General features: G+C 41.8%; 1 protein-coding gene across 2 annotated transcripts; it reads left to right on the top strand.

Annotated features, from left to right (window-relative positions):
• The first annotated feature begins 210 nt into the window (after positions 1 to 210).
• On the top strand, positions 211 to 16,352 carry cfap221 (cilia and flagella associated protein 221). Of its 2 annotated transcripts, none has more exons than XM_040176614.2 (25): positions 211 to 447; positions 1,379 to 1,558; positions 1,697 to 1,797; positions 2,214 to 2,300; positions 2,423 to 2,518; positions 2,774 to 2,874; positions 3,062 to 3,165; positions 3,754 to 3,913; positions 5,644 to 5,758; positions 5,968 to 6,094; positions 6,298 to 6,409; positions 6,723 to 6,810; positions 7,901 to 7,990; positions 8,408 to 8,503; positions 8,840 to 8,918; positions 9,182 to 9,273; positions 9,650 to 9,730; positions 10,286 to 10,393; positions 10,520 to 10,693; positions 11,200 to 11,285; positions 11,414 to 11,489; positions 11,836 to 11,936; positions 14,674 to 14,766; positions 14,856 to 14,963; positions 15,756 to 16,352. In XM_040176614.2, the coding sequence occupies exons 2-25, from the start codon at positions 1,429 to 1,431 to the stop codon at positions 15,883 to 15,885; spliced, it is 2,535 nt and encodes an 844-aa protein (XP_040032548.2). In that variant the 5' UTR covers positions 211 to 447; positions 1,379 to 1,428; the 3' UTR covers positions 15,886 to 16,352. The 2 variants fall into 2 exon arrangements, with proteins under 2 accessions (XP_040032548.2, XP_077955135.1); XM_078099009.1 differs by having other exon boundaries at positions 212 to 452.
• Positions 16,353 to 20,019: the final 3,667 nt, after the last annotated feature.

Raw genomic sequence — 20,019 nt, 5'->3', positions numbered from 1 at the left:
AACTTCCAGTTGTAACTTTCAAAATAACGTCTGAATATATTATATGTATATATTTAGTGTCTGCAAACAGAATATATGTGTAGCAGCAACCTATTCGTAAATAAATATCCTACCGTATAAGCTATAGTAAATACATATGTCAATCAACCAAACCAACAAACGTGTAGGCTATACTTTTATTTTGAAGGTGGAACAGATGGCTTCCGTTATTATTCTGGGTGATGGTGTCTTACGGTTGCAGACAACGAATCGTTCTCACCCAATGTTAGTCCCGCCCATTCAGAGCTCGACAGCCTCCATGGCAACGGGAATGTTTGAGGTCGTGTTCTTTCCGCTCATCAACGAAAACGGCAGGTGTGCGGCATTAAACATAAATGCCTCTGGTGCGAAAAATAGATGGACTGTGGCTGCTTTGTCTGAACAACTAATTCAAGAAATTGTCTAAAGGTTAAGTACGTTTTGAAGTTACATTGCTCGATTTTTTTTTCAGAAAAGCTGATAAAACTTGTGTGCCCTAAATTAAGGCTAGCATAATTTGGTGAAATTAAGCTAATAGGTAGCGCTAGGCTAACGACACCCACGCTAACGTTAGCCTCCTTGTTAGCGTTGCTAAGTTTGTTACAGGTACAAACACTATAACCAACTGTCGGTAATGTACGTTCTGACTTACTCTTAAAATGGTTATAAGTCAGCGGTTATATTCGAAGTATGACTTTAATTAAATAACTTTAACGTTAATTATATTGTACTATGGTACGTTGAATGTGGGAAGCGGAGATACGATGCGTTCAAAGAACTTTGTAAATATCAATTTGAAAAAAAGATTACTTGTATTAAAACAAATATTCTGTTTTGCCAATTTAATTGGGGTGGTGTTGAATAAATACATTTCAATATTCGTTTTCAGCTGCAACATAATAAAATGAAGGGAATAAGTGAGAACATTGTCAAAGTAAACGTATGTATACATATAAGTATTTACATATATAGGTACATACAGCTCTATATATATAAACATGTATACATATGTAAACAGTCACATACAGAAATATTGAAAGTACATATGTATCTATATATATATATATCTATATACACAGACGTTTAAACATGTATCAAATGTATATATGTACATACGTATGCATGTATATACATGTCAATTTATAACTAAATATTTTATATACATACATTTATAAATTGGTGTATTTACGTGTGTATACATCTAATAATAACTACCTAATTGAATTCACCGACTTCTCTCTACAAATTACGCGCATAATAACCTCCTGTCCTTCTGTGTCTTTCCTCCTGTATTCTCATTATAAAACATTTCCAACACAATATTTCTTAACACACCGCTCCCTCCTTGTCTGTCCTCCAGAATCGTGTAATTTCTCTCATGAGGAGCCAGAGCTGACCTTTTTTGCCAGAATGGAGGTCGCCCCCGCTGCCCCTCAGACACTGTGGAAGCCCCTCAGGAGGGGGACCCCTTTGCCGCTGGGCCAGCTGGTGGAGGAGAGCAGGAGCAGAGCCAATACTCCTAATCGTTTGCTGGAATCAAGTACATATTACACATGACCTCTAAAGCCCTCTGATGGCTTTACACTGTATTCAGCCAGACACTTTCTTTTATACATATAGATTTATGTAAATCCTGTCAGCATATTACATTCAACTAATAGTTTTTTCCTGCTTATAGAAATCTTTTCCAAACTAAAAAGCAACAGCCTGATCGAAGCAGAGCCACCAGAGCTTCACTTCAGCGGGTTTAAGCTGGGGAAGGATTACACAAAGATCCTGGTGAGAATTATACTGTTAATATACATTTCAATTGTTTTTTTTAAAACAATTCTTAACTCTTCCCTTCACAGGCTTTGGTATACAGCGAGTTTACTGACTGCAATTCATTTAATAAAATATAATCTTGCATGATGGAAATAGTTCAGGTTTAGGCAGCTTCTTTAAGCTTTGAGCAGGAAGTAGACCGTGGTGCTGTAGTAAAGAGTTGAAATAATTGTAAAAAGTTGATCCCCACATACATTCATCTCATTTGGATTCCATCCAGGCTAGATTTGATTTAATTGAATAGGCTCTGATTTCATCCTCTACATGAGGAGGCACTCTGGACTGGATGTAAACACCAAGATTATGGAAATGGTTTTCTCAAGGACACATGATTGGATAGAAAACCTCTTTTCTCCCCTTTCCCCTCTTAGAAACTAATCAACATCTCATCTGAAGTCATGAATATTCACATCATCCCCACTCAAACCAAGCATTTCCAAACAGCTTATACAAAGAAGGTATGTTTTCTTAAAATTTTTATTGCAAATTGCTGACCTGAAACTAAAACGACTTGTCGGTAAAGTGCAATCAGTGTCGTTTCCGAGGACTGAAACTCGTTCCAATCTGTCTACCTCCCAAGTATCGACTCATCCCCGGCCTCGCCTACACACTGACGGTCAGGCTCCGCCCCGACGAGTGGCGTTACTTCTACGACTGCATTCGGGTTCACTGCAAGGTCAGGATGCAGCAGTTGCTGGTTTTACTCTAACGTCTTTAGACTTTTTAGTGGTAGCTGGAAATCACAAGTGAGTTTCAAAGGACTTTACCTTATTATTTGCTGCAGAGCAGACAGTCAAACAACCTCAAGAAACAATTCCTAGCTGCTTTCCCGTCTGTGCTTCGATGATGCGTGTTTACTTTGAGATGTCTCTTATGCGTCTCATCTCTCTTTCTTCTCTTGTTCTTACAACCCACCCACACTCTTTACAAGGGGGAAGAGAACCTGCTGATTCCAGTTCACGCTTACCCTGTCATCGATGACCTGCATGTCCCTGCTCATATTGACCTATCGGCCGTACCACTTGGACAAAGGTGTGTGGGTAGGTGTGTGTGTGTGTGTGGGTACAGTGTGTGTTGGGATTCTGACCACCCATCTGCCAGAGGGCTCTGCTGTCACTTTGCATTCTTCCGTGCAGCCGAGCATGCTCCCATTCACCCGTTGGTGTCCCCCCTCAGACAAATACTCACATCTGCCTTTGTTTTTTCCACTTTTCTCTAGTGTTCGACGTGCTATTCCCTTGCGATGCAGCTGCCCTGTTGACTTTGAGTTCCAGGTGTACGTTATTGAGCCCCACGAGTCCTTCTCCATCCATCCCCTTACTGGTATGATCTAGTGCAATCATTCCGTTTCACATCAACTTGCCCTTTTATTACCACTTACGGGTTTTGTACACGTTTGTGTTTTGACTTACGCTCTATTTTACTGTGATGGGTTTTAAAATTTTTCTTTAAAGTAGAATAAATCACTTGAATGAAACTATTTTTTCCATTGATGGTTCTCATTTTGCTCACCAAATTAAGGACGTAACTCAAAAGGAGAGCAGGTGTGCTGTGTTTTCTCAAGACCTTTGACTGGTTGTGTATAAAACAAGTCAGCACAGAACCTGAACGATGCCTCCACTTTCCTCCAAGCAGCATTCATGGTCTGGGAAGCATCATAACACATGGCGGAAACCAGCACTTACAATTACAGCCTCAGTTTTAACTTGCATGTAAACCTGGAATGAGAAAAAGAGATACAAACGAGTATTTTTTATTTTGGAAGAACTTTTCTTTTTTCCCTCTCATGGTTACGTTAGTGGAAAAAAATATATATTAACATTGACCTCTTCAAATGTTTGTAACGGACTTGTCTGAGAAAGCCATAAACATACACAAGCACCACTCATCCCTGTGGACTTGCTCCTCCAGGTGTTATACCAGCCAACGGTGAAGAGAAGATCCTGGTGACCTTCACTCCTCTCCAGTATGAGACTTGTCAGGTCACCATCCAGTTGATCATCCTACAGTTCAACTCCAAACCTTACCTCTGTACCATCGCCGGGAGCTCCGCCCCTCACCTGACCCTCAGGTAGGTCTCAGGTAGACCCTCAGTAGTCACAGCGGTTGATTGTGTGTAGAGGAATTATACTCTATTAGCCAGAAAAACGATGGGACTCTAGGTATTCTTTCTAGTTTGATTATGTTTTAGACACAAAACTACACACGTTTGATGGTCTCCCAGGCAGAATTCCACCGGGTGAAACATGTTGAACTAGCGACTCTTCCTGCTGTCCTCGTGCACTTTGCTGTGCTCTCAACGCTCCATCATTTGACGGCTGTGTTTGAAGTGCACATGTCTCGCCTCAGTTTGTTGAGAGGCTTCATTGTTATTGACTGGTCAACAACACAGCGTTGTCTTGTCTGGGTCGGGTCTATGTTTTTTGTTTTAGAATTTACACTTTTTCCTGTGTATTTTTGCTTCATGAATGTTAATTGTAGCCTCTTCTGTTGCCTAAAAATACGCAGTCTTTGTCGTTGTTTTTAGCTCCACCCTCTTGGGTTACTTTTTCTTGCATCAAAATACTGACTGCTTTCCAAGAGACCTGGTAACCACAACATTTTAGGAAATGGAACTCAAAACCAACTCATTTTTTGACAACATGGTGCAAGTATTAGTCGACTAAGAATGTGTTAAGCGGAGGACAATCCCTAATCTAAGCACACATTGTTGTTATATAACAGTGTGAAATCTTTCAGGTTGACACAATGTAATTAACTTGGTTCCCCATGGTGCTTCATTTGGTTGTCATGACAGCTTGCGTGTGCAAACTAATTACCCGACTAGGCGGTCCATGTTGGGGAAAGAACAAGCACCCAACTGGATTCAACTGGAAAATGGGTTCGTGAGCTGGTCAGAAGTTCACATTAGGTGTTTTCTGCTGCAAGTGTGAAAGCTAATATTTGACTCCGTTCCCATAAGAAAATATGGTGCCATCCATCACACAGAAGTAGCTCCATCCACGCACTGTCCTGCTGTTATCTCGAGCCAAAAGTTAATAATTCATTGAAATTCCTCTGTAGCTGGTGCATTGATATCAAGCCTCCCAATGGTTGTTAAGCATATTACAAAACATTCCCCCTCTGTTTGTCGTTCCCCGACGTGAAACAAAATAAAATATGAGAAGTAGTAGTGTTGTGTCCTATCAAAAGATTAAAAAATGTATGCGTGAGCGAAGGCCTGATGATTGCTCGTTGCTTAGCTTCCCCTGCCTGACTTATCGGACTCGGAGATTGAGGATGTTCTTAAAACACACAGTGTTTTAATATCTCAACTGACTTTGCTTGCATGTTGCATTTTCCATCATTCTAACATCCTTGCAATAAATCTTGAACATAAACCCAGTAAATCTTTGGGACGTTTATGATGTTTAGCTGTTATTGTGTGAGAGGTCAATAAAGACAGCTGGGATGCCTTTTTATCGAGATGTATCTTTTTTTAATTAGCATCCACTTGCCATTAACATGAAGGGGACACTGACACATATCAGACAGCTGAAGAAATGTAAATATAATGAAAATGAATTACCTGTCTGCTGACCTCGGTGCTCAGCCTCCCCGCTGTCCATATATCATTGTACAAACACCCAATTTAGAGCCGGTCTCATTCTGCCACGAGAGCCCACCCTGGACCACGCAACAAAAACAAGCCAATTGCTGTTCTCACCACCACTATTTGTCTTCCTCAAATGATTTTGTCCAGAATTAAAACATGTTTTTCAACGTAACGTGTGCTCCGGTGCATTTCTTTCTGCATCACAGTGAGCTGGAGAGTAAGACGGGGCATGGAGATGCAAGGCCGGTAGAATCCAAAGGACCTTCTTCACCTAAAAGTAAAACCAAATACAGGTTGACCAATGTGGCAGACAGATCAAAGGTAGTGCGTGTGGTTCAGTAACAGTCTTGTATTGTGTATTAGAAGATTAAGTAGTTCATTAATTCATTCTAATTCTGACAATGGTCAATTGTTAATTTGTTTATTATTATTAAACCTGCCACTTTAATCTCGAACATTTGCCTCTTTGCCTTGTAAATTCAAAATCTTCTTGTAAACTGTTTTTTGTTATTTCTTTATCTGCTCTCTAGAGTTTGACGGACCACGCTGGTGTTAAGCTCGGACCGAAGCTTTCCGTAGATGTCTGCACTCCCGCTGGGGTGGCAAAGATGCTGATCAAAGGCACTGATAAGCTCAGCTCTAAAGACCTGAGGGAAGGTACATGTCCCCCGATGCTGTTACCCTTTTAGCTGTAGGGTTTTTGTGACATTCATGTCGCCTCTTAAACTAATTGTTGTATGTTATGAATTAATGTTTTATGGTCCTGTTGTATTCTTCCTTTGTACAGTATATTTCCCTATGATGTAAATAGAATTTCAGGTTATTTATAACGTGTCTTATTTTGGCCCTTTTTACTTCAGCCATATCTTGTGGCAGCAGCGTTGTTCTCCAGAACCGGCAGATGAAGGAAGCCTGCTTCATGAAAAAGGTTCAACAAAACGTGAAGGACGAGCAAACCAACCAGCTCAGATGGTAGGCCCAAATGAAATATGAAAGTGTACACAGCATCACATTTACCACAAGCTTAATATAATGACAATATAAAAATATGTGATTTTTGTTTTTACCCAACGTAAAAAGCTTCTTTGTAAACGTGATGTGTAAACACAATTATTGATGTCTATACAATTAAAATGTTATGTTAAACTGTAGAGAAATAAAAGAGATTCAAACGGGGGAGCAAATTACAGTTATTGCTTATCTTGTCACATTATATGTTTTTCCTATATTGTTTGTTTCTTCAACATGATAATGTTGACGAATACAATGTATATATTGGATTTAGGCAAGTCCATCTCGGTAAGGACCCGGTGTCAGAGTTCACCCGGCGGCAGATAGCAGAGGAGAGAGAGATCGCGCTGCATGAATACATGGTAAGATTTTCACTTCAGTGGCCTTTGTTATTCTTACAGATGGTTGTGATACAGACCCCTGCACACAGATTGGGAACGACTTCTTTTGTTAATTTTGTTAAACTTTTTAAGATATTTTTGGTTGACGTCCTATTGCTAACTCTGCATTCATTAGGAGAGACAGATTTAGCATTGCATTTCATCTAAGGCCTATTTCAGTCAACGTGACATTTACTAGATGTGTTGGGAGCGAGGCACCCTGCGCATTGCGATGTCACACCCCGATCCAGCTGCTGTGTTGTTAGATCCACACTTTGATTTGCACCCTGTCATGCTGCCCTTGTGACTGATTATATTGATTCACACAGGAAATCTACAGAACATTGATAAAATAGGATTACTTTTGAGATACAAGTGTTTGTGTTTCCTCAGTAAAAAGTTATTTGAATAGTTGACAGAATTCTCACAGACACTTAACAGGACTTCCTCCTCTGACTCCTCTCCACCTACACTGTTTATAACACACACACACACACACGCCATAAACTGTTTACAGCCTAATTTTACCACACTCTAGTAGTACTTTATGTGCTGTTTTTACAACGGGGTGATCTAGTATCTTTTATAGAGTGTCGTTGGGGTCTTGACTTCAGGCAAGAACATAAATAACTCAAAAGCAAATGCGTGCTCCTCTTTGTTTCACAGCAATGGTTTAAAACCTTTCCTGCTTAACCATGAATTTCTTTCCAGCACGAGGATTGAGACGACGACAATTTTACTTTCTTTTATTGATTTCCGTCAGAAACATGATGTCATAGTCAGGCAATTCAGTGATACCTTTACATGACATTCCCACAAACGAACGAGACCATACTCGACAGGGTTAGTTGTCTTGGTTGCTACGGTTCCAAAGAGTTAAGACATACCTCTTCAAGCTTATTTCTTCCTTTGATAAATCATTTCAAGGCATCCCTACTCCAGAGGATGAACTGGTTGGAATATATTTTTTCCATTGCAACATCTTGCATTGCAATGCAAATATAGTCAGTGCAGCGTCCCCTTCTTGCCCCCTGTCATATACCAATCTCCCTTTGCACTCTTCTTGTTGTAGGTCAAAAGGGGAGATGGACGGCACGAGGAAGACTTTGCTGCTGGGAAGCCTGAACTTTCCTCCAAACGAGTGTTGTGTGAAGCAGGACAGGTAGGGAGTCCGCTGTGTTTAAGATACCTGGGGGCGCGATGAAGAGCATCACTTACTTCAGGATTTGAGCAGCTTTGCCCCGTGTGCGGGCCACTAAACCAACCCTTATTTCATGTGTCGCACTCAAGTGTCTCCACATTAAAATCTACAACATTACAGTACGCGCCATCTTCAGTTAATGCTGATTAGATTCATATTATGTTAGTATGTGTGGAGGTTGTTACACATCAAGATTGTGTTTTATTCTTCTTCTTCTTTATAGAAAACACTTGGCTCTCCTTTATTTATTATTAATTCATATATTACTGTCATTTTTTCTATTAAATACTCCAAGTTGATTCCTCATGAAATCCATTTTGTTCGCACCCGTCAAATCAGCGCAAGAAAGTCAGCAATAAGCGCTCCGACCTCTTTCAGGCCTGCGAGGGAGGCCCATCCTTCCAGTTCCACTCCAGTTTTCAGTGGGAGCTGAGACGAAGAGTCCTCAGACTGTTCCAGCAGGCGGCGCGCAAGGTAAACAAACCCACGAGCCGTAGAGTCACAGAGGAATGTGTGCACATGCATCTATGCAAATCCATTTGCATAGATGCACAGATACATCAGAGGCGTACGCATGCTTCTGTGTCCCGTCTCTAGTTCAGCCTCTAAACTCCTCGTGCTAATATATGCTTTTCTTTACTGTACACGGCCTCTGTATGACACAGAAAGAGTTTGCTTCTCCTTCCCTAGTTGCAAGATAATTAAAGTTATTTTTTCACTTTGCAAAAATGGTAAATCAACTCCACGTCCCTCCTTCTGAGATTGGAGCTTGATGTGACCATGAGCTAACAGCTCTGCTCTCCCTTGCAGATGGTGATCCGATGTCGTATGAACCGGAGACTGGCCTGTTTGAAGAACAACATGTGGAACTTGCCCTTGGCAAAGAAAGGTTTTGATTATCCCATAATCTCCTCATTCGGAATTAATCTCATCCTGCCCGGTCAGTAAAGCATGCTTACTTGAGTTCATTCTCAGAGGTAAAATTGATTCTTCTTCTTGCTGTGGTGAGCGTCCTGGAACATACATGCATGCCTTGGGGAAAGGGCTATTTATAATGCTGCCTGAATTTAATCATGCATTAAGAGTTGCTGCGTTTTTTACTGACCCTGAAAACTACAGCTCTTAACGTGTTTATTCTTTCACTTTTCTTAGTTGAAGACGAGTCGAGTTGTGATCTGAAGATCTCGCCAGACAAAGTTTTCCCTTTTGCTTTCCCTGTTTTTGCTGATGAAAATGACCCATTGGTGAGTTTATGATAAAAATGAGAGCCCTACTGCAGATAACAGGTTGTTAGTATGACATATGCTTCCCCATCATGTCAAAAAATAGAACCAGCAGCCTGCAACAGGACCGCCAAACCACTTCTTTGTTAACCGTTGTTAATTGAGATCCTAAACTGCCTAAATAGGCTCTGACCTTTGAAAAGTGTGTGCAGCCAATTAACACACATGAAACAGTTTTCATCCATTATCTCTGCCTTGAACGTTTTCTTTAATCTAGCCATGGAACTGAAGTGGAAGCTCACATTCCAGCACTAATTAAATCTCTCTTATTCTGGAAGCAACGCAGAAAACAAAGCTCGGTTTTCACACAAACAAATAATTTGTCTGATATTTCCAGGCTCCCGGTAGTTTGATGCCGATGCCTGTGGAGCCTGTCGATGTGACTGTGACAACATGCGTTCCTTTCTTCAAGCTCCAAGTAAGCACCTGCAACATCTCAAGACTAAATATGAGTTTGTATGATATATATAATTGATGCATTTACATTTTTGTGCAGCAAACCAGGAACATAGCATGTGTTTGCGGTGGAATGGCATAAATACTATTTTTTTGAGGTTCAAAGGGTGATATGATAAGATGCATGATTCTTTCTTGTGAAAGAAAAAAACTTTTAATGGGCTTATTACTGGGTTTTGGCTTTACAGCTTATTATAAAGTCATTGTAGGGGCTGAGCTTGAACTTGGAACAAAAATCTCTCACCCCTGCCAGAATGTAGCTTCCTCCACCGCTGTTCGACCCATACGCAGATTATATTTGACAAGTTCTATGTTTGACATTCTGCTTGCTTGGGTTTACAATTCATAGTCTAAACACGTGACTTCCCAGCTGAATGGGAAGAGCCCCTGTGGCTGCATCCACAAATACTAAAAACTGTTGAGGCTTTCCACGTCACAGCTCTGTGTGTTCCTCATCTCGGTTGCTCTGTGTCTACGTTACTGTGATAATTCCCTGTTTGTATTGTTCTGTCACTAGGTTCCCCAGCACTACAAGCTAATGGGCTACCGGCCTGTGTCAGCTTGGGAGGCTTTTAACTCTTACACGCCCGCAACTCTGGCCCGACCACTTCGTACTGGAGCTCCGGTAACTCTCTGTTTCTGGGAATACAACGTACACATTTCAATATGAGAGAAATGTATAAATGTATTTCCCCGCTCATTTACATCATCTCATGAAAACGTCTCTCATGGTATTGTTGCCACATTTTAGGACGAACTGGTGCCCGATGAGGTCAGAGCGCGTTCAGTCGAGTACGAAGCACCGGAGGGACCGTCGCATGATGAGGATGATGATGACGAGGGCGAAGTGAAGGTCGCCCAACTCTCCTTCACTGCCCCCGAAGCTCTACTAAGACCTTTTGCGGCAAACCCACTCCGAATCTTTGTAAGCCAGTGATATATACCATCGTCATTGTACAAACGTCAGTATGATTTAAACCAGTGGTCCCCAACCACCGGGCCGCAGACCGCTACCGGTCCGTAGGCCGCACCACAGAAAGAATATATATATATTTTTTTCTGAAAAATGTTTTATTTAGAAAATTGACCCGATTTTCTCCTAATTATGTGCACTCGTCCCTCTGACAGATTCCCCACGCGTCACCAGGCGTTTTTCTTCACGTTTACAATTGTCCTCTTACGTGCACGTGCAAAACGTGCACGGCAGTTTTGCCCACCAGCGAACAGAGAGCGCGCGACTACTACACCTCCCCCCCACCCCCAACCCCCCCGTCGGTCACCCGCCCGCAAAGACAACTACCCCTTCCGTTATTCCGCCGGACCTTCTCGACCGGTCCGCAGAATGTTGTCTGACGTGAAAACGGTCTGTGAGGTAAAACAGGTTGGGGACCACTGATTTAAACTACTATGTGTTTATTTCATGCATTCTAGAACCCGGATCCAGGCCTGCAGACCTACAAACCAACCCCTAAATACCTGGAAAGTGACCCGGAATTCCACCTCTGCCCTCTGCCACGGTAATAACAACACATAGCTATTCATGGTTATAGCATGTACGTCTCTATCTAAGAAAATAAAATATTCTCTGTGCTTACATGAGATAACACCCAGCGATAGACACAATTGTTTTTCTTTCTATATGCAGGTACACAATCCCCGAGAGCAACATGTGTGGCAGAAGCACACAAACCCCACACACCCAGAAGCCGCTGGATCACAAGGTAACTTCTTTTCAGAGCCTTTGCACTCAGTTACTTTGAACCCATTTTGGAGAAATGTAAATGAAGACTTTAACCAGAGAACCTTCCCCACTGTACCGTTCCATCAGAGTCTTTTCTGACGGGAAGTGAAGCAGCTATCTCTGTTATCCTCCAAGCCACTTTGACAAAAAACATTCATTTTATCTCGCAGAACACAGAGAACCTTTTATACCTGACAGTTAGTGTTTTTAAAGGGTACATTTGAAATCAGCGAAGCCCTCATACACAAAATGAACTATCTGTACTATGCATTTAATCTGAAACAAGTTCCTGATTTATACCTGATTGGACCAATGTGCATGTACAGGAAGTGATTGCAGGGCTCATGACATGGAAGAATTTTGATTCGCCAACCTGGAAGTTTCTGTCCAAACGACCAGCTCTCACCAGTGGGTATGCGCCTCTCAGGTAGGCCAGAACTAAACTTCATCAATGTGTAAGATGTCAGGTAGAACCAGAGTGCCCTCAAACTGCACTGACAGCAGCCAGACGCTAAAAGACTGGGTGTAATGCACCAGAGGTTCCCTCGTAAAACCACAGAGAACCTCAAGTTGGACTGTGGAGGCATGAAAAAGGACTCGTACGTGTTTAGACTGCTTGTTTGCAGAGGGGAAAGGGGCTGTTGCTTTCTTCTGCTGTCCATATCTTTCAGGGCTGTGGAAGGATTTGTTTTTTTTAATTAAATCTATTTCAATGACAGGCAACAGCTGAAGTAAATATTAGGTAGTAACACAGATTTAGCTATAGCTAACTCTTCACAGCTATTGTGGTTACTGCAGCTTGTGCATCAACTCAAAATCGTTTTGATGTTGTATTTACTGCAAAGTTTACATTATTGGCGTGTATGTGTATAAATATGCTCCAAACTCTAATAGATAACACCATCTATTATCTGTAAATGGAGCTCGGATTGTGAGTGGTAACAGCGGCCACAATAACACGACGCAAGATTTAATTCAGCCGTTATTAAGGTTTCTGTCAAATTGCTCAAAGTTTTTAATGGCTTGAAATCTCGTTTATCATCTCCGAGGCGGCGCCACAGAAACACGACGGTGCTGTACTGACTTGTTGACAGTGACGGGTAGGTGTTGTGGTCCGGCGGTTCTTTGTGTTTTTAGTCGGCGGCAGACTTGGATCTAGTTGGATGCAGATTTCTACACTGAGAGCGGGCATGTGTGTCGTTTCCTTCTGGAGTCCAGACTTGTTTATTTGACAGCTTTCAAATCACTTCACTTTCTATGGCTTTCCCTATTGTTGTCTTTGGTTAGGGCTACATGGGCAATTACTAGGGCTCATTATTAACTCATGTGCAGTAGTTTACATGCTTCCACCTTCTCTTCCCGCAGAGCTATGTCCTCATCTCTGTGGCATATTTGTATATTGTTTTGTTTTGGTTGACTTGTGGTGTCATCCAGTGTCTGGTCATATCTTATTAAGACTTCAAGTCAACCAGTATGAATGCGCTCCTTTTTTTGTGTCATTTAGCTGACGCTTTTATCTAAACCGACTCACAATAAGTGCATTAAACCACAGGGATACAAACTCAGAAGAGCAAGAAACAAGAATGTGCAATTTCATCAAATAAGCCAATTTTCTATGGATAAGTGCCATTAGAAGTACAATTTAAGTGCTACAATTTGTCAGTCTTTTAGTCGAGGTAGAGTCTGAAGAGGTGTGTCTTTAGTCTTCTAGTATTCAGCAGTTTTACTTTTATCAAACATTTTTAGCAACGTGTTCTCTGATTTCATCCAAACCCACACCGAAACACCTACACACGCAACCACACACCACCCCCCCCAAACACAAACACGCACGATTTCTCTTGATTGCAGTGCAGATTGAAGTGATGTTCGTTTTTACGACTGCAGTGATCTGCCCTAGTTTCAGTTTGTTTGACTAATCTTTAAAGGAATAATACAAATGTTCCACCATTTGGGGAGAAAAGTACTGTCAAATACTTCCTTCTTGCCAGTATTGTATACTTAGGGAGAAATACTAGTCCAGCATTGTGTTCACTTAAACCGTGAAATAGTGATTTATTCATTCTTGAACCAAAATGGACAGTGAATAAATTATGATATTTTGCCGTTTTGCTTTAGTGAACACAGCAGGGGGCTGTCCCATGTGGTGCGCTGGATTCAACTGAAACCCCTCATGGTTGAAATGCTTACTTTTGGGTTGCTTTCTGCTGAAGCATCAAGCCGCTGTTAACCACCCGCTCGGTACCAAGCGCCAGAAAGTGTCAAGAGACAAGCTGGTCGACACAGCCGCTGCTTCCGAACAAATTTACATGCTAAGCACTGAATACTAAGTACTCAATCACTATGTTGCGTGGACTGAATTAACAATTAAGACTCTTCACACTGAACTCATTTGTCTTCTCTGCAGCACGTGACATGTATTGACTAGCACGTTATCGGTCTGAGCCAGCAAATATTGAAGATGATTTATTCTTTTTGTTAAATGTTCTAAAGCACATATTGTTTGTCATGTTCTGCTTAAATTGTACTTTAAGGTTTCTTGCCATGCATTTATCCAACCGGTTAATTATTTTAGCCATTTGCATTTCATTCCACCATTATATGGCTGCACCGTAAATTCAGGGAATTTCTTGCGTACACAAAACGGGCATTTCCACGCACTGTGCAGCTGGAACGAACAACTTACTCAATTTGACATTTTGAACATAGTCAAGTCTTCTTTCTGCTGCCTGAACGTGGACGATGGTTTGCTGCAGGTTTGATATTTAAGGAATCTAATGTCTGCCTGCTAACAAATGACCAGTGCAAGTTCAGGAGAGGAGGACTTGATATGATTTAAATGGTAAACAATGGTAACAAAGACCCCAAATGACCTGACGTACTTTTTGCAAATTGCAAACCGTGCTCCCATGTACCCGTCCTGTCCAGGGCCTGGGGGCGGCGGCTCCAAATCCAAACCCTCTATTTAGTTATATTTCACACCCATACGTGGCAGCAACTTTCACTCGGGAGATTTTTTTCATTCCCGATCAAACTGCGATTTCAAACAACCCGAAGCGGCCCTTCGATCTGCGTAAGATGAAGTAGATATCCGACCATTATCTCGTTCCGGTGATGTGTGGTCTGGCTCTTCAGGGGGAAAACGGTGTGTGTGTCCTCTATAGGTCTATCAACTACAGCACCGACACACTTCCACTCATAGCACCTCCTCCTCTCCCCGGACCTCCTGACGATCTGCCGCCACTAATGGACACACAGTAAGTGCACGCTGCACCGGCATCCATTGAACTCGTTTTTGGAAGCTTTTTCTCCAGTAGTAATCGCTGCGTATTTGTTTTTTGTTCAGGTCCGAAGGCCCCGGCGTGCAACTAACCCCGGAGATTATCCGAGCAGAGTTCTTATGTGCAGAAGCTCTGGTCTCCAATAGCAACCTGACCAGCGGAACAACTGTCAGGTGAGTCTGGCACGATGTGTGTGTTACTAAGGCAGTGATCCTGATGCCAGCCTCTTTAGGCAGATGGATTGCTTATTGACATTAATCAAACCACGTCCTATGTAATAGATTAGACAAATGTTCAAGCACGTCTACATGAAGACACGGATATCCTAGAACACGCTGTGCTTTTAGATTTAAGAAAGAGCGTCCTCAGGATAAACCAGACATGAAGTTAATGAATGTGCAAATTGATCACCTGGAGGCAGGAACTCTCTGCTGCTACTTTTTCATTCAAATGAAACAAGAAGGAATTCAATCTTGTTTTGGTCACAATGTTTCATCATTGATCAAGATTGCGTTGTTGGCTTTAGACTTATAATATATATATGTATGTAAAATATATGCGTAATTGTAGAAAAGACCCATGATTGAGGATTAACTGTTAACTCAGCCAACATAAATTCCAGTCATGCACATTTGTCATGCACATCATTCTATTATCATACTAATACTTGCTGTTATACTGATTTATTCATTAATTAATTTCAAAGTAAGTTCTGGATATAAATGCTTATGATAACATTGTGATTCTGGGTTGAAATCATAATATTTAGCCAAATAAATACTAGGTCTGACAAGTATTAGTCTAAATTAAAAAATGCTGCATATTATAATCAACACTAACATTAATAAGAGCTTTTATTAGAGCTTAAATGGATTTCCAGCTCAGGTGCTCTATGGGGTCTAGTTTAGCCACTGTTTTAATGCTTGAGTCTGTTTCCTCGGTAACGTTGAATCCTCCCGTCACAGGCACCAGAGGGAGCTTCAGTTGGAGGCGACCTACATGTCTGAGCTCAACCAGATGGGGAAAAGAGTGATGGCCAGGCTGAAGCACTATGGAGTCACTGACACCACTACACCGGGAGAGGACTGTGAATAGGCAACCCCCCCCCCCCCCTTACACACACACACACAACCCTCCAGAAACACCTTCAAATATGCTCTGTGTACGCACACATGAATGAACACAGTCATCACAAACACCATCCTACTCACAGATACGAGACTCCTTCCTCACCCACGTATAAGCCTCTCTCTCTACCACATACTCAAAATAACAGTAAGCTATTCCTACAGAGCCTCGGAATTTGTCCCTCCACCCACACAGATCCACGTATAAGCACAGTCACAGTTTATTCAAACGAGCCACCTAGCATTACTGACAACCACATTCAAAGTGATACACGTGTGTCTCTGTGCTGTAGTTAATGGTGTTGTAGAAGCAGGCGAGTACCATTCTGTACTTTTTTTAATCTGCATTGTTATGCAAACAACACTGTCATACTTTTTGGTGACAGGTAAATATAATTGATCTGAATTCATTCGGATTAAAAAAAAGTAATTGTTGAGTTTGGATTCTGTATTTGTGTTTGCACTGTCTGGTTGATACACAGCAAAGGATATGATTTCTAAATTGATTTAAAAACCGTGAAAGTTCACTATAATAGTTGTATGTATGTATGTGGTTGTAAAAAGAAAGGTCGGAATTAAATTCTCATAAGAGCTGACATCCTGTGGAATCACTGGGAGTCCAGCGTAGTCATGTGACCGTGCTCACCCATAGAGGGAGCTCCAACTCTGTGAGTTTCACAGTCAGGAAGACGTTCACATATAATTGTCCTTTTCCGGCTGTGTGTCCTGGTTCTCACCTAATGACAGTGTGTTTTATAGAAATAGAGTGGAAGGACACGGCATATCCAAACTGACATTTCACATACTTAATAATAAAAAAGGTCACACTTTTTTGATGAGGTGTTTGGACACACACAAATACCAAAGCCTGACTGCTTCCCTTGCCGTATAAACCCACAAGAACAGGTTGAGACCTGGAAAATATTCATAGCTCCCTATTTAATAAAAGCCAAAGCAATGGGACATATTAAATAAGTAATAGAGGTGTAATAATAGTAACGTGTGTGTGAGAGGAGACTATGTTCGATGTGTGAAGAGACATAACTGTTACAGTCAGTTTCTATAATTCATTCACTCCGCCGCCAGCAGCTTCCATTTCCAGTAAAAGAAATAAAAAATAAAACTGTGGTTCCTTTTACGGGTCATTTTACGGTGAAGCTTTGACCCTGTGAATGCACTTTTGTTTTCTCTGAACTGAAACATTAGGCGGACCACTGACAGGAAGTGTGTGTGTTTCAGCCCCCCCCCCCCCTCCTCCTCCCTCACTTGAACGCACACTCACAACCGCTGCTCTTCTGCACTTCACACATTTCATTCAATTACTCCTCAAACCTCCCTGGGAGAAAATTGTGTGGCCGTTTCGGTGGGTTTGGCCCGCCAATAACTGCCCCTCAGGGACATGACGTTCCCCCTCAAATTCTTTGACCGGCAAGCTTCTGACACAAGCTGAAAACACGGCTGGTCCGACTGAACAAAGTCTTTGGCGCAGTCCGCGTTTGGAATGTCTTCAAGTAGAGCTTTGAATGTCTTTAGGGCGTGTTTTATTTAGCCCTGAATGTGAAGCACTACCTCTTGATGCTTTTAAAAGGAATACTGCTTATTTTCTATTTTTTTTTAACATACGTGTTGATTTGGTGTGTGAGAGGGAAAAGAAGGTGGGAAAGAGAAAATGTCAGGACACTGTGAAGGGACTGTAAAGACGCCGTGTCAGCAGTTTACCCACCAGGGACAACTTTGCCCTGAATAAAAGCTCTGACTCTCAGCTCCGGGTCACGCAAATGGCGAATGGCGAGGTGCCCTGAACCCTCGGCAGAGCGGTAATCGCTGGCTACATTCAGCAAAAGGCGGCTTAATTGAACCATTTGGTTATTTTGTTGCCTGCGCTGTTGCCGCTGCTCACAATAAGAGCTCCATTTATGGAGTTATGTATTAGAGTTTGGAATATATTTATACACGTATATGCCATAATATGTGTATTTACGTAGTTAGCCACAGCCAGCTTTAGCTAAAACCATGCTACTACTTATTATTTACTTCAGCTGTTGACTGTGAGTGAAAGAGATTCTTTAAAAAAAAATCTGCTGATCCCCTGCTAATGCTAACTAGCTTAGCGGTGCAGTGGAGCTGCCATCTCAACTTTCAGTCTTGTAATTCTTATTTTATGTGCTCAAATGTTTAAATTTGTTGAATTGTAAATATTTTAGTGATACAGCTTTCAATAGCTATTGACGGTAGATGGACAGCCACCGAGAACATGAATACATTTAAATCTGACAGACTATGTGTATTATTAATGGTGGTAGCCATTTTAGAAAAGCAGTAAGAAAGCTAAATGACGACAGCTTATTGGTGGATATCACATAGCGTCCATGCCTCTAACCAAAGTTAAGTATCTGCATCAAGAAAAGAAAATGGACAGGCTTTTTTTCTGTTGGGTTCATATCTCGTAGAAAGTTACTGTAAAATTCAGATTGCATCTACGAAACATAATTCCTTCACTTTTGGTTGAAGGATTTGTTCCTCCATCAACCCTTTCCAGTGTCCCCCGCTGTGCTCGAAGTGAGTGAACGATTTCGCGGTCGGGAAGAAAATGAACCGTCTCTCAGCACTATAATTTGGACGGAGTGCTTCGTAATTTAAAAAGTTAGGATTATAGTCTTTCTCACCATCAATGTGGTGCGAAAAGCCTTTTGTCTTTTTTTTTTTATTATCAGAAGTCCAGAGCATTTCTTTCACATAGCCTTTCATAATGATGAGTCACTTCTGAGTGAGGTCTACGCAGGTAGTTCCTCTTTGTTTGACGCACTTAAAATCCACTTAACACATGTTTAATTACATCCTGTTGTGTCATCCGGACATAATTACCTTTCCTTTAAATATCTTTTTTTGTCTTTCTCATACTGAACCTTTTATGTGCCACATCGGCTGAAACATCTAAACTTCTACTCTGTTCTGTGGTGAGCAAGTCTTGATTAGTGGACCTCCTTTACCTAAATTGCACCTAATTACCTTGACTCATTGGCGTTGGCAGTGTTAATGTGTTGCCTTTTGAAAGGTGCGACCCTCGACTGAGCCCGAGGCAATGCAACACATGGTGTCCTCTGTCGGTTTCATTCAAATTTGAATCCTCACTATTGGCTTGTCCTGAATGGTACCAGTCAAACGTGACGTTCAGCGTTTCCGGGCTCCTTTGCTGATTGAACTGAAGTGAAACGACTTGTGGTAGATACGGAACATGAACAACCCTCCATCCCTCGCCGAGGAAATAGGTGAACCATGACCTCTGCGCTTTCGGCTCTATCCCATCATTCAGTGTTGCACTCGTGTGGGAGTTGAAACCTCACCTTTATCTGACAGCATCTACTCCAAAGAAACTGAAATTGAAGCTCTCGCGATGAACTATGTTGATTTTCCTTAAAAGACGAAGACTGTGGACCTTTGCAGTCACCGGTTGCTTAAAAAGCTGTCCACCGAGTGGCACTGCAGTACCCAGAAGTAGTGTTGGCACACAGGTGGGCCCCCCATGCCTTCCCCTTCCCTGTTGTTGTTGTTGTTGTTTCAGTGGCTATAAACCCGGGCTGCGACGTTCCTGAAAATACGATTCACGGCGTTTTGAGTGGCAGGAAACATGACTGACAAATGTGAAGAGCGATGTTTTCGTTTCAGCTCGTGAGGAGTGTGCATTGTAGCATTAAATAGGCCACCGACAGAAAGCAGGGACCACATAAATCCCCCCGACGTTTCGGAGGACGGGAATAAAAATGTTTATTTGCGACCACGGATAAAAAAAAAGAAAAAAAGGCCGATAAAACTCTTAGTCAAGGAGAGTGGGCTGGAATTAACTTGCTGTTGGGTAAGCAGGAACATGGATGAAAAAATACCTTTGTCTAGATCCAGTGCTCTCACTGGATTTCAGGTTGTTTCTCTCATAAGAGGAAGTTCATTCGGGCCTCTGTACGTCTTGATCTCAGTTGTTTTTGTATTTTTATCGAAGCGCTTTACAAGACGTCTGCGGCAGTTCCCTCTACCTGTATAGGGTTCTTAAAATATCTACACCGCATTCACCTTAGACAATTTGCCATCTATTTCTGTACTTGCTAAA

The sequence above is a fragment of the Gasterosteus aculeatus genome, chromosome 1, assembly GCF_964276395.1.
Source record: "Gasterosteus aculeatus chromosome 1, fGasAcu3.hap1.1, whole genome shotgun sequence".
In the NCBI taxonomy this organism is placed as follows: domain Eukaryota; kingdom Metazoa; phylum Chordata; class Actinopteri; order Perciformes; family Gasterosteidae; genus Gasterosteus; species Gasterosteus aculeatus.
This window is presented reverse-complemented; position numbering and strand designations above follow the sequence as displayed.